A 14,176-nucleotide genomic window follows, 5' to 3' on the forward strand; every position below is an offset into this window, starting at 1 on the left:
TTCTAAGAAGGGGCAAAGTGTCCACACTTTGGTCTTCGTTCTTCTTGAGTTTCATGCGTTTAGCAAATTGTATCTCATATCTTGGGTATCCTAAGTTTCTGGGCTAATATCCACTTATCAGTGGATATTATTTTTTTTTTTAAAAGAGAAATCAAATTTTTTTGCTGTTCTGTTTTTGCTATGTATGTTTTTTGTTTTGTTTTATGAGACAGGATTTCTCTGTGTAGCTCTGGCTGTCCTGGAACTTGCTTAGGAGACTAGGTTGGCCTCAACTTAGAGCTCCAACTGATAGCTAACTACAAGTTAGCCTCTGCCTCCTGAATGCCAGGATTAAAGATATACACCACAACATTATTTTGTATTTATGTGTATGAGGCTGTATAAGTTTGTGTGCACTGTGTGCTGGTGCTCATGGAGGTTAGAGGGTGTCAGACACCCTGGAACTTTACTTACAGGTGGATATGAGCAACCTGATGCAGGGGCTGGGAACTGAACTCAGGTCCTCTGCAGGAGCATTAAGTGCTCTTAACCACTGAACAATCTCTTCAGTCCTGTGATTTTTTTCTTATTACTTTACTTATTATATATGTGTATGGGTAGGTATGTGTCATAGTGCACATGTGGGAGTCTGTTCTATCATTCGTGTGGGATTAAATTCAGAACATCAACCTTAGAGGTAACTTTATCTACTGAGCCATCTTGCTGGCCCTGCTATGTTTTCAGTCTAAAAGAATACAAGACTTAATTTGTTTCTATTCATTTTCTTGTTTTTGGTGCAAAACCCAAGGCCTTATACATGCCAGGTAACCCCTTTACCCTTGAATGTCATATATGTATATATATGTGTGTGTGTGTGTGTACATATATATATATGTGTGTGTGTACATATATATATATATATATGTGTGTGTGTGTGTGTGTGTGTATGTGTATATATGCACACACACACACACACACACACACATGAGAGGGGGAGGAGAATATCTCACTGTGTAGCTCTGGCTGTCCTGTAACTCACTATGTAGAACAATTTGGCCTCAAACTCACAGAGACACGCCTGCCTCTGTATCCCAAGTGCTGGGATTAAAGGGGTAGACTACCTCACCACCCAGCCATTTCTTTCTTTTTTAGATGTACCAGTTTTCTTATTTTATGTGTATGAATGTTTTTTTCTGAATGTAGGTTTGTGCACCATTTGTGTGTCTGGTTCCCATCCCTAAGGTCACAACGGGGACTGGAGTTACAGATGGCTGTGAACTACCATGTAGGTGCCTGGAATGGAAAAGGATGCTCTGCAAGACAAATAGGTGGTCTTAACCACTAAGCCAACTCTTCAGCCCCAGATTTTCTTTAAAAGATAGCATCTCACCCTGTACCCAGGATGGCCTTCAACAGTCTACTTTCCAGCTTTAGCACACCGACTGCAGAACGCATGCTTGCAGGGCAGGTGAACCCCTGAGCTCTTGCTCCCACCAGTCTAGGACATACTATGGTTCTCACTCCAGCCTGGGCCTGGGCAGCCCTGTGACTGACACCTGCCTGTTGGTCATATTTCTCCAGATGGGTGTTTCTGATAAAGAAGAGTTATCAGGACATTGATACTTCCCTGCAGAGTGCTGTGGTCACCAAAGTCAAGGGGGTGGCCTATACCAACACCACGATGCTTGGAGAACGGCTCTGGGATGTGGCAGACTTTGTCATTCCGTCTCAGGTCAGATCACCACCTGTCCCTGGGACCTGGGCTGGTGAGGTGTGGCTTGGGTGGGTCACATAGGAAGTGCCCAGAGAACTGCATCAGTTGTCTCCCTGGCTCAGCATGCAGACGGAAACCCTGGTGTCCCTGTCTCCCTTTCTGCACCAGGCCTGGCTTCTTTTGTTCTCAGTGGTCTAGGTATCTGTTGAGACCACATGGGGCTCAGGGTGACCTGGCACAGAGAACTCCTCCCTTATATCCTAGCACCCCTGGGAATATCTCCTCAGCTTGTTCATAGCTGCCCTGGTGTAGAATCAGGGCTGAAGTCTGCACAGAATTATGGGGTGAGAGTGTTTGGGGTTTGTGAAGCTGTAAGTAACCCAAAAAAGATATCCACTTGTAAAGTATGAGCTCATCAGACAGATGGACAATGACCCTCAGTTTTGTGGCCCCCATTGTTCCCAACCCCATGCAGAGGTCCACTTTCTACCAGGCTGAATCTTCCCCGAGAGGCCAAGAGGAGATTTCTCAAACTCTGTCTGGCTCCTCAGGGGGAGAACGTTTTCTTCGTGGTCACCAACCTGATCGTGACTCCTAACCAGCGGCAGGGCATCTGTGCTGAGGTTTGATTTGGCATATGTGTGGTGGGAGGGTTGGGAAGCCCTTGGCTGTGGTGACAGTCCCCCTGGAAGCAGGGGCTTGGTTAGCTCCAAGGGTGTCAAGATGCTGTATAGCTACCACATGCTTTGGGAGATAAATGGGTTTTCTTATATATTTTTTAAAGTTTTACATATTGTGTGTGTGTGAGAGAGAGAGCGAGGGAGAGAAAGAGAGGGAGAGGGAGAGAGAGGAAGAGGGAGAGGGAGAAGAGGAGGGAGAAGGGGAGGGGGAGGGGGAGANAGAGAGAGAGAGAGAGAGAGAGAGAGAGAGAGAGAGAGAGAGAGAGAGAGAACTTTTCAGGAGTTGGTGCTCTCCTTTCACCATGTTTTTTAGGGATTAAACTCAGGGTGTCAGGCTTTCATGACAGATGCCAGGTTAACTACCCAGTCACTTTTGCTAGTCTGAGAAACAGGTTTTCAAAGGGCATGCGGCCTCAAGCCAGGGGGGAGCCCTCTTCTGTCTCTGATGCGACCTGGTCCTGGGCTGGTGGAAACCTTTATTAGCAGATCCTTTTCTTTCCTTGCAGCGTGAGGGCATCCCTGATGGCGAGTGTTCAGAGGACACCGACTGTCACGCTGGGGAGTCTGTTGTAGCGGGGCACGGTGAGGGCCTGGACTAGCTGGGGCTGGAGCAGGGCAAAGGCGCATGGACAGGAAGGCACACAGCATTGCCTGTCTCTCCTCTGCAGGACTGAAAACTGGTCGCTGTCTACGGGTGGGGAACTCTACCCGGGGCACCTGTGAGATCTTTGCTTGGTGCCCAGTGGAGACAAAGTCCATGCCAATGTGAGTGGGTGGTCCCAGAGGAGCTGCCCACACACTCTTCCTTACACAGTGGGTGCTTACATCTGGGGTCAGAGGCCTCCCTGCTCCATAGGTTCAGGGGAGTCCTAGAGGGCAGGGGCAGGTCTCCTGCTCAGGTTTCCCTGGCCTGGTTTTCAGGGATCCCCTCCTGAAGGACGCAGAAGGCTTCACCATTTTCATAAAGAACTTTATTCGCTTCCCCAAGTTCAACTTCTCCAAGTAGGTGGGGGCTCGGCTATTGGAGGGGGAGGTGGGCCGAGGGCCCTCTCTGTGGCTGTGCTGAAGCCCTGCATGGTGTGTATACATGACTGAATAAACAGGGGAGCCCTTTCTTCTGCTTGGGGGTGGTTTCTGTTCTTGAGAGGAATAAGATACGAGGGGGATTGGGGGTGTGGGGAGGCCACGTCTGGCAAAGGACCCACTGCTTCCTGCAAAGGGCCTGGGCTCAGCAACGAAGCGTCCTAACCTCGTGTCATGGCTTCCTTTCAGAGCCAATGTGCTAGAAACAGGCGACAAACATTTCCTGAAAACCTGTCACTTCAGCTCCACCAATCTCTACTGCCCCATCTTCCGACTGGGGTCCATTGTTCGCTGGGCAGGGGCTGACTTCCAGGACATAGCCCTGAAGGTGGGTGATGTGTGCTCAGGGAGCCCTCCCTGGAGACCTGGGTGCTGCATTGAGAAGGGGAAGATGGAGGGGCCTCTAGGGCCAGGGTGATCCTGAATTGTCCCCTTGTCCTCAGGAGCTCTCTATTTTCAGAGTTAGTTGTGACACATGGCTGGCTGTGTCAGGCACTCAGTAGGGGTTGGGGTGGGTGAGTGGGGCTGACTCAGAGCCCCCTAGGTTGTTTTCTGATCCCAGGGCATCACCAGAAACAATCGTAAGGAACGTATAGATGCCTGCTGATCTGTGTGTAAAGTGTGGTCCTACCAGACCTCTGGCTGACTCGTGTGGCTCTCCTAAAGGGCTGCTCTGTGACTTCTGTCCATCTATGGATAACTCTAGCATTCACCCTGTCTCATGTATCAAGGGCGGTGTGATAGGAATCCACATTGAATGGGATTGTGACCTTGATAAAGCTGCCTCCCACTGCAACCCACACTATTATTTCAACCGTCTGGACAACAAACACACACAATCCATCTCCTCTGGGTATAACTTCAGGTAACGACTCTTTTTGTGCTACCTGGTGACCTTGACTCTCTACTGTATCCTTTGCTGGGTCAAGTCCACCAGCGTTCTCAGGGTCCAGGGGTTGGTACTAAGCATGCTGGGAAAGCCCAATCTTTGTATTTGCCTCAGTGAGCAGGTCTGGGCCTACTCCTAGAGCAGCTCTAGATCCTGTATTGCTGAGACTCCCCCCAAGCTTTGTAAAGGTACAGGCGGATGAGCGTCCCCTGGGCCCTGTCTCCCAGGTTTGCCAGGTATTACCGTGACCCTCATGGGGTAGAGTTCCGTGACCTGATGAAAGCATATGGCATCCGCTTTGATGTGATAGTTAATGGCAAGGTATGTGGCTCTTCTCTTTCCAGGGCCTGATGGTTGCTGGGTCAGGGAGGCTGGAGAGCCCCTGGGGATCCGGCGGTCCACCTTGCCTTACTCGTCTGTCTGTTTCTGTCTCACAGGCGGGAAAATTCAACATCATCCCCACAGTCATCAACATTGGTTCTGGGCTGGCGCTCATGGGTGCTGTGAGTATCTCCCCTGCCTTACTGGCTCCCTAGGGACAGGGAAGTCACTAACTGCCTGGCAGGAGCATGCAGAGCCCAGAACCCAGGAGGCCTGTGAGGTCACAGGGACAAAGGTGATTTTACACCGTGCCAGCTGCCCCAGAGGGCGTTGTCTGCCCGTAGCCCTGGCTGTGAGCTTGAATGGTGTGGCACACAGGTGGATTATCCTCTAGTCCTGCTGTGGGCTGGGATCTTTGGGATCCTGTGTCTAAACATTTCCATCTCCGGTTCTGGTAATGGGAAACCGATGAGGCTATGCTGGTTTGGGCACTGCTGGGGCCAGGGACTTCTTTGCTTTGGGGGTGTTCGGTGCACTGTGCTTAAGAATCCCTGATTTCTACCCACTAAGTGTCAGTAGGCCCCTCCTCACAGCTGGGTTGCTCAAAAAGGGGGCTCCAGCTAAGAACTTGTAGTTCAAAGGATGAGAAGCAGGGGAGACAGTCTTGTAATCCTTTGGGGTGGGTGGTTAGCCACCCATTGTGGCTTCTATGGTAGGAAATGGCTGGAGTGTAGGGAAGGGCTTCCTGCAAATGATACTTCCCTGGTGCTTCTGGGAGGAGGTTAAATGTGGGAGGCATTGTTAGGGGTTCATGCCAGCACAGCAAATTCCATGCCATGGCTTCCTGAAACCTCTTCCCTCTGCCCGGGCAACCCAAGCAGCCATGGAAGGATTTTCTCTCAGGACCCAGGATTGACTTTGCATTGAGAGTGAGAAACTTGCCTTGACAGGGATTAACAGTGATCTCTAACGGGCAGTGATGGTGCACACCTTTAATCCTAGTTCTTGGGAGGCAGGGGCAGGAGGAATCTCTTAGTTTGAGGTGAGTCTAGCCAGAGACACACAGAGAAACCTGGTCTTGAAAACCAAACTGAACCAAACCAAATCAAACCAAACCAAACCAGAGTGGTCCCCAAGTGGCGCATTCCTGACTAAGGCAGTCGTTTTTAGGATCCCTGGCTGTGTTGTGCATGCATAGCTCTCTGACAATGTAGGGAAAGTCTGGAGGTCTGAGAACACGGCCATGGACTGAAGGTAATGGGTGCAGCAGAGGGTGGTGGTGAAGCAGGGAGAAGTTGAGGAAAACATAGATGCTCCACTGGGGCCTCCTCTGCCTTCAGTTCTCCATCCCTGTACTAAAGGTAGAGTAGCCCTCTGCTGGAGAAGGCGGGCATAACACACAACATGCTCAGCTCTGAGGCCTGTGCTCAGTGATTAGTCCACCCTGATTGGGTTAGCTCAGGCTTCCCAGGGTTGTAGCGTCCCTATTGTTGAGGTTAAGATGCCTTCCAGCCAGGGTACCAGAGGGCTCTGTGAACCATTACATTGCCTCCCTGTAAAGGACTAGGACCAGCATCCCTAAAAGCATTCCATAGACATACATGCTGGTTCTCACTCCCACTGGAAGCATCCTTTGCTCTTCTCACACAGGCCCCGTGGCTTCCTTCCTTCCTTTTTTAATTTTATTTATTATTATATATAAGTACACTGCAGCTGTCTTCAGCCACACCAGAAGAGGGCGTCAGATCTCACTATGGATGGTTGTGAGCCATCATGTGGTTGCTGGGATTTGAACTCAGGACCTTTGGAAGAGCAGTCAGTGCTCTTACCCGCTGAGCCATCTCACCAGCCCCCTGTGGCATTTTCTGGTGACAACAAACCTGCTTCTCCCTATGCAATGCAATCCCAGGCCTCCATTTCAGCTCTCAAGACAGCCTGGGTGCTGGTCCCCAGACTGAGTGAATGCTACTATGTTCCACCCACTTTCGATCCTGTTTCCATTATAGGACTAGTGGCTCCACATCATAATCCACTTGTCCCTGGTAGCAGAGGGAGTCCCCAGGTCTCTATAGTCTACATCCCTCTGGCACGCTAGTGCATATCTGGCTGATGGTAGATTCTTAGCAAATGCACGTTGACAATATCAGACCTGGTCAGGGCAGAGAGGGGAACTTGATCCATGGAATCAGACAGCATTGCCCCAATCTAAGCTGTACCTGCCATGGGGTGGCTCTGTTCTCCCAGACATCACCTCTTTCTGGACTGTCTTTTTATCTTTCATGTGGTGCCCTGCTCCTGGGCTGTGGCAGGCTCCAAGCAGTATGAAGCTAGGATTCTGAGTCATAGCTCCCAACTCTTTTGCAGGGGGCTTTCTTCTGTGACCTGGTACTTATCTACCTCATCAGAAAGAGCGAGTTTTACCGAGACAAGAAGTTTGAGAAAGTGAGGTAAGTTAACCTTCCACTCTGTGGCCCAAGAGGATCTCCCCTAGCCCCTGCCTTAGAGCCCCATCTGGCTAGTCCTGGGTTGGGTGTGTATGTGGCATGCTATGAGGACCTGCTTCATAAGACTGAACTTGGTTCAGAAGACCCAGGGAAGAAGTCTCCTAGGTTACCTGACAGATTTCTTTATAGGCGCTAGCTTACTGGAGGGTTTAGACATGCCCATGCCTTCTTTATAGGCGCTAGCTTACTGGAGGGTTCTAGACATGCCCATGCCTTCTTTATAGGCGCTAGCTTACTGGAGGGTTCTAGACATGCCCATGCCTTCTTTGGGCTTCAGTTTCTCTGAGATGAGAACACTGGTTTATACAAAATGGACTTGGTTCTTAGAGGCCTGGGGTTGAAGGAAGAAGTGTGTGTGTGTGTGTCTATGTGCACTTAGCATTGGGACACTGGACAGCACGGGAAGGTGCTGAGTCTGCAGGAAGGGAAAGGGGTTCTTGTGTTGGTCTTGGAGAAGGAATTCTGGAGGAGTTGGGACTAGAATGAAGAACTGGGTCAGGTAGCATGTGCTTCCTCAGCCCCAGCAACATGGACTATGGGTGCAGGATGGACTTGTATGGTTTGTGTGCACTGCCCCAGATGTAGCCTGAACTTAGCTGGTCCAGCCCCACCTGGCCATAGGCCGCTTTGCTGGAGGAAGGAGTCTGGCTCAACTGAGGGTACAATTCTTTGTGAGTGCCCCAAGGAGGTTGTGGCCATATCTTATGCAGGGGTCAGAAGGAGGAAGATAATGTTGAGGTTGAGGCCAACGAGATGGAGCAGGAGCTGCCAGAGGACAAGCCACTGGAGAGGGTTCATCAGGACGAGCAGGCCCTGGAACTGGCCCAGAGTGGCAGGAAGCAGAATAGCAACTGCCAGGTGCTCTTCGAGCCTGCCAGGTGAGGGACTGGCTTCTGCAGAGGGTGTACTTGGGATTCGCTCCAGAGGGAGTCTCCCAGGCCTAGGGTGGTCCTTTTCCCAGCCCTGTTTTCCTTCCTTGCTAAGGTTGGGCATCCTCCAGCTGGGAGCTGGGTCAGGGCAGGGAAGCAGATGAGAAATAGCCTGGGATGGAGCAGAGTAAAGAGAGAAAGGTGGAAGCTGAGGGCTGTAGCAGCGAGGCCAGACTGAGGGATTCTAAGCATAGCTATCCCCGGAGCTGTCACTGCCTGGCTACATGAGTTCCTTATCTACAGGTCCACCTTGCTTGTCTAGCACAGCCCCCTATTGCTGTGGGAGGCTCTGTGAGTCCCAGTCCTCAGTCTGAACACCGTCATGCATCTGAGCTGCAGCTAAGACAGTGTTCTTTCTTCTCGGCTATGTCTTCCTGCTCACTGACAGAGAAAAGCGACAGGCCATGCCTGCCAGAGTTCCTGACTGCCTTCTCTCTGCCTCTGTGTGCATCCCTCCCTCAAGGTCTGGCCTCCAGGAGAATGCCTTCGTGAACATGAAGCCATCACAGATCTTGCAAACAGTGAAGACGTAGCCAGAGCTCTTGGCAGGGAACAGAGTCAAAGATGTCTGGGCCAGGACAGGCCAAGGCTCTGAACTGGGGAGAGGCATCTCGGTGGTGCCGGCTCAGGATGAGGCTTCTGAGAACAGGTCCTTCAACTCCACCCAGCTTGGGTGGGATCCTGCTGCAAGATTTCATGGAAGGCTTCCTGGTGGCCAAAGCAGCTCAGGATGCAGGAAGGAGGCCTTGGGGCAGGCCCTCAGGGAAGGGGCAGGCCCTCAGGGAAGGGGCAGGCCTGGGGTTTCAGTGGTGGGTTTCTGTTCCTGACTCTGAGCCCAGCTGGACATTTATTTATTTATACAGGCAGTACACATTTATTGGTGCATGCTGCACTTTAGTCCTATCTGAGAGACTTAAAGGCTATGCTGACCTGGCCCTAGGGTAGGGGGCACAGGGGGCACACAAGTTAACTCTCACCAGAGACGTCATAGTCAACCCAGCCAGCCTGGCCTTCCTCCAGTCTCTAGCCAAGTCTTTGACAAGTCCCTGCAGAGAAAGATGGCTGCTCAGAAAAAGCTGTTGGATGACATCCAGGGGACACTTAGCTCCACCCCCAGATGTAACAAGTAAAGCTGGCCAAGGAGGCACCTGGAAAAAAGCTTAAGGGGAGAGCAAACACCCAGGGCTCCTAGTAAGACTGGGGAAGGAAGGCAAGCCAGCCACTACCGGAAGCCTAGCGTGGCTCTGGAAACTGACTTACTTGCCCAGGTGAGACATGGACTTGTTTGTGTGGTTCAGCACTTGCTGTTTGGTTGGTGCTGGGAGTACCTGTCTGACTTCCTTCCTGCTCTCAGAAGCCCAGCCTTGATGTGCTAATGAGATAAAGGATAATTTTCACTGAAAAGCTGTTTCTGACCTGTGCCCCAGTTCCTTATTCCACTGCATCTCATTTCATGGAACCCAAAGTGGGGTCCATGGACCAGCATCCATGCTCCAGAGAGCCTGACAAAAGTGCAGGGCTGCAGGCCTCTCTCCTTAATCCTTCCCTTATGAGTTTCTTCAAGTTCCAAAGTGACTTGCAAGCACACTGTTGTCAATGTCAGCTTGGGTGACTTACACATGCTGCCCTGAGGCCAAGAGGGTCCCTCTCCCATCCCCACCTGTTTTTTTTTTTTTTTTTTTTTTTTTTTGGTTTTTTTCGAGACAGGGTTTCTCTGTATAGCCCTGGCTATCCTGGAACTCACTCTGTAGACCAGGCTGGCCTCGAACTCAGAAATCCGCCTGCCTCTGCCTCCCAAGTGCTGGGATTAAAGGCGTGCGCCACCACGCCCGGCTCCCCACCTGTTTTTGTTTGAGACAGGAGGTCTCTATGTAGTCCTGGCTATCCTGGAACTCTCTATACAGACCAGGCTGGCCTCACAGATAACTGCCTGCCCCTTAAGTGCTGGGACTAAAGCCACTACACCTGGCTTCCCATCTCCACTTGGAAGACAGCAGTATGCTCATTTTTTTTTTTTTTTAAATTCAAACATTTTGATGAGGTTAATACCTAATCTAATTCAAAATTTAAAGGTTCAGACATAGAAGTAGCCAGGCATGGTGGTGAACAACTTTAATCCCAGCACTTGGGAGGTTGAGGCAGGCAGATCTCTGAGTTGAAGACCAGCCCAATCAATGGAACTAATCTATGCTAGGAAGGAGTATATAGTGAGATCCTGGTTTTTATTTTTTGAAATAAGAAAAAGACAACCTTTTCTATTAACCCTTTCATTTTTCTGAGGAGCATCTGGCCATTCCTTTGGAAAATGATCTATTCATATAAGACCAAATTCCCTGTCAAAACCAGACTTGGGACACATTTAAATACAGGGCTGAGGAGCAGGCTCACTTTCATCTATCCCATGGATATCTGAGTGCTTCTTTTGACACTATGGAGCTTCTCTCTGAAAGGCAACCCACCACATGCAGAACCCTTACAGATGGTTACAGAAGGGGCCTGGTAGTTGGGGGAGCTGGCATACACCTGTAGACTCAGCATCATGAACCAAATAGGGTGCTGGGGGCTCAGAAAGACCAGGGATCTTATTCCAGTTGCTCACAGGGCTGACCATTCTGCCAAAATTGCCGAGTACTCCACACCCCAACTTCTTGCCTTCTGCATAACCTTGATTAAGCTAGCTCATCCATCATATGGAAAACAGCTTATATTAAAAACAAAATAAGAAAACCCAACAAAAAAACCAACCCACCAAAACCCGCAGGGTCTTCTTCTGTAGCCCAGACTTGCCTTGAACTCCTGATCTGAATTAGTTTCCACAGGTGAAACCAGGCTTTTAACTGAAGAACTGAGTTAGGAACTTGAACTCCTAAACTTGGGGAAACACTTTTATTCCTTTCTGGGCACTGCTTGGCTTATTGGCTACAGTCTTAGCCCAAGAGTTCCTTCCTATTTTGACCTTCCAGGATCTGAGGAATTCTTTGCGTAAGTCCCTAGCCTAAACTAGGACATTTAGTATTGTCCTACAAGTTATCCCGTACCTTTGGGAGCATCATGATGTGGGCCAACAAGAAACTGATATACTGGGTGCTGTCAATGTGACAATCAGCCATGAGAGAGCACTATAACTTGGTTTTAAAATAATAAGAGGCATGAAGTTTTTCCCTTTAGGGTTACCCCATGTAGGGGAAAACTTTTTTTTCTTTTTGGTTTTTCTTTTTTTTTTTTTCGAGACAGGATTTCTCTGTGTAGCCCTGGCTGTCTTGGAACTCACTCTGTAGACCAGGCTGGCCTCAAACTCAGAAATCCGCCTGCCTGCCTCTGCCTCCCAAGTGCTGGGATTAAAGGTGTACGTCACCATGCCCTGCAGGGGAAAACATTTTTCGAGGTAGAAACAAGAAACAATAAGAAATGTATGACATTCTGTTCTTGTTATCATGAAGAGATGCAAATCAAAGCGTGGGGAATTTTTAAAACTTACATTTATGTGTGTGTGCCTCAGTGTGCTTGTGAAGGCAGAGTTGGTTCTTCGCTTAGACCATGTAGGTGCTGGAGGATGAACTCAGTCATCAGGTTGGCAGCGGGCACCCTTACCTGCTGAGCCACCTTGCTGGCCCCAAGGAGACTCTTGAACAGATGCTAAAGACAAGGAAGGAGATGGCTTAGTGGTTAAGAGAACTTGCTGTTCTCTTAACAGAAGACTGGAGTTCTGTTCCTAGCATAGCTGTATCTCCAGCCCCAGGGGAGCTGATAACTCTGGCCTCTATGGGCACTTGCATATACCCACCAACACGCAGGCATACGTACCTATATAGGATTTAGAATAAAAACGGATAGAACCATTACTTCTCGTTGGATAAATGCTGGGAAGCATTTGACATTAACTGACCCTCTGCTCAAAACTGATAGGTAAATAAAAAGTCATTACATATTTTTAAAGCAGCCAACATTAGCAACAAATTTACTGTTCAACAACAGGAGTGAGCCCTTCCTTCCCACCTAAGAGAAGTCCCCGAGGAGGTGAGGGCTATATAAACCATGCATGTCAGGATCTTTAGAAGTGGGCACTTTGTGACAGGGAGGAAAAGCTGTGACCTCAGCTTCTTGGAATGAGAGGCAAGCCTGTGGCCCAGGATTCAGGCCTGGGTGCTCAGGCACAGACCATCTACAGAGAAAGAGGTCTTAAATTCAATTTCTTGTATCCTTAAAAAAAGAAAGGGAGGGGGTTGGTGGTGGTGGGGGGGAGCCATTACACATTGCTCCTAGTTTCCTCTAAATGCTCATGGAATCAAGGCCAACTTCCTCCCTGGGTCTTTACTACCTGGTCAGGATTGCCTTATGGCCTAATAAAAGGCTCTTCTTCCTCTTATCTGGCTGTTATTTAGCTTTCTAGTCTCAGATATAATGCTATTCCCTCAAGCACTCCTTGACTCCATTCCCAAGCCTAGTCTAGACCTGGTGCTTTTGGGTATTCTTTCATGGTATCTATATTATCTGTAAAACCAAGTTAATGCCATCTCCCCAGTTAAGACTACAAATTCCACGCGCAACATGTTCACTACAAGTCTAACACAAGTATTTATTTTTTCAGTTAAACATGTACTTCATTCTAAAACCCTCCTCTCAAGGAAGGATTACGAATGAACATATAGTCAGAGGCATTTCAACTGAAACAAACTCATTTGATTAAATGTCCACATAACCTAATCGCCAGAGGACAACAATTTAGAAAAATAGCTTGCATTTTTTGTTATAGGAAAGGCAACTAGCTAAACCTGGTGTAACTGGAACTTAGCTGATTTCACTCATGTGGGAAAGCAGTGGTTAGTGGGAGGGGGTGCTAGAAAAGGACTCTTATCCAATCCAGCATAAGCAAACGGATTTGCAACTGGACCTCGGCCCTGCCCCCTTCCAGATGAGCCACTTCTGGCAGAGACAACCAACCTCTCTGTGCTTCAGGTTTTTCATTAACAGAAAGTTAACAGTAACATCTTCATTGCTATTGGCGAGAATGAAAACACACAATGCCGGTACACAGAGAAAGCTTAGTAACACGAACTGTTACCAGTTCTTAAGATGTTCACGTTAAATTCTCTCATGTAAACTCTAGAGGTCCCTTTGGACTAGGTGTTAAATCCAAAAAAATATACAGGCTGTGGCCTCGTACTTGCTCTCCAGGGAGCAAATCTTGCCGACTTCAAAGCTTGGCTAAGCAAAGAACGACAAGGTGTCACACTTCATTTAATCTGAAGAATAATATTACAGGCTCTGTCTTCAGATATAAATTATAACAGTACAGAACAAGCAGCGAATTCCAACAATTTAAAAACTAAGTCAGTCTACCCGGTGTTAATTCTGGCAAGAGCCTTGCCGATCTGTTTTAAAAGTCACCCCTGCCCTCATTTCAGTAGACGTGCACCATGCCATAGAGGAAGGTCCAAAAGAGGACGTAGGTGAAGAGGCCTCCGATGAGGCCTCCCGTAAAGAGAGGTCTTCGTGACTTAAAATATTTGTTCCACCTCCTGCCCGCTTTGAGAATGAGGAGCAGGGAGAGCAGGACGGAGGCAAGCAGGTAGAAGATGAAGCCGTAGAGGCCGGTGAGGCCGAGGATGCCGGCGGTGGCCCCGGACAGCGCTGACACTGAGGTCCGGCAGTAATCCAGGACCGCGGCGTTGCCTCGCACGGCTGCCTCGCTGATGAACGGCGGCCCTTCCCGCTTGGCCACCACCGCGGCCATCGCACCCGCCGGGCCTCCGCTTCTGCCTTCTCGCCGACTCACGCGGTGCTGTGGAGAAAATCGAGTTACAAGTGGCGCCCGAAGCCCGGCGAGCTGAGCGCACGGCGCCTCCTCCCCCTGGGACCTCCGACGCCGTGCTGGGGGCCTCTGACCTCCACTGCACGCCGAAGCTGAGGCTCGTGCGGGCCCGGACAGCAGCACAGCAGCACACGCCCGACAGGCTCGCGGAGTTACCTGAGACGCCGCGACACAGTCCCTCGTGTTCCCTCAGACAGGAAAAAGCGGCGAGCCCCGCGCCGCCATCTTGCGCTGGAGGCTGCTGGGAGGGCTCGGTTTGCGCAGG

General features: G+C 49.7%; 2 protein-coding genes across 4 annotated transcripts in view; one reads left to right on the forward strand and one right to left on the reverse strand.

The window, feature by feature from the left end:
- P2rx5 (purinergic receptor P2X 5) overlaps positions 1 to 9,680 on the forward strand; it is a 13,340-nt gene extending 3,660 nt beyond the window's left edge. The window contains exons 2-13 of one of the 3 annotated variants that reach the window (XM_021176647.2): positions 1,561 to 1,711; positions 2,245 to 2,316; positions 2,880 to 2,955; positions 3,042 to 3,138; positions 3,295 to 3,375; positions 3,646 to 3,784; positions 4,188 to 4,321; positions 4,573 to 4,666; positions 4,783 to 4,848; positions 7,031 to 7,113; positions 7,881 to 8,048; positions 8,488 to 9,680. In XM_021176647.2, the coding sequence (XP_021032306.1) occupies positions 1,561 to 1,711; positions 2,245 to 2,316; positions 2,880 to 2,955; positions 3,042 to 3,138; positions 3,295 to 3,375; positions 3,646 to 3,784; positions 4,188 to 4,321; positions 4,573 to 4,666; positions 4,783 to 4,848; positions 7,031 to 7,113; positions 7,881 to 8,048; positions 8,488 to 8,632 (1,306 nt within the window). In that variant the 3' untranslated portion in view covers positions 8,633 to 9,680. Of the gene's footprint in view, positions 1 to 1,560; positions 1,712 to 2,244; positions 2,317 to 2,879; positions 2,956 to 3,041; positions 3,139 to 3,294; positions 3,376 to 3,645; positions 3,785 to 4,187; positions 4,322 to 4,572; positions 4,667 to 4,782; positions 4,849 to 7,030; positions 7,114 to 7,880; positions 8,049 to 8,342 lie in introns of all 3 variants that reach the window. The other 2 variants (XM_021176648.2, XM_029483236.1) reach the window with 2 other exon arrangements.
- A 2,970-nt stretch (positions 9,681 to 12,650) lies between these two features.
- Emc6 (ER membrane protein complex subunit 6) lies at positions 12,651 to 14,172 on the reverse strand. Its single transcript, XM_021177836.2, has 2 exons — positions 14,068 to 14,172; positions 12,651 to 13,881 (listed from the first exon to the last, which is right to left on the reverse strand). The coding sequence occupies exon 2, from the start codon at positions 13,831 to 13,833 to the stop codon at positions 13,501 to 13,503; it is 333 nt and encodes a 110-aa protein (XP_021033495.1). The 5' UTR covers positions 13,834 to 13,881; positions 14,068 to 14,172; the 3' UTR covers positions 12,651 to 13,500.
- Positions 14,173 to 14,176: the final 4 nt, after the last annotated feature.

The sequence above is a fragment of the Mus caroli genome, chromosome 11 (genome assembly GCF_900094665.2).
Source record: "Mus caroli chromosome 11, CAROLI_EIJ_v1.1, whole genome shotgun sequence".
Lineage (NCBI taxonomy): Eukaryota > Metazoa > Chordata > Mammalia > Rodentia > Muridae > Mus > Mus caroli.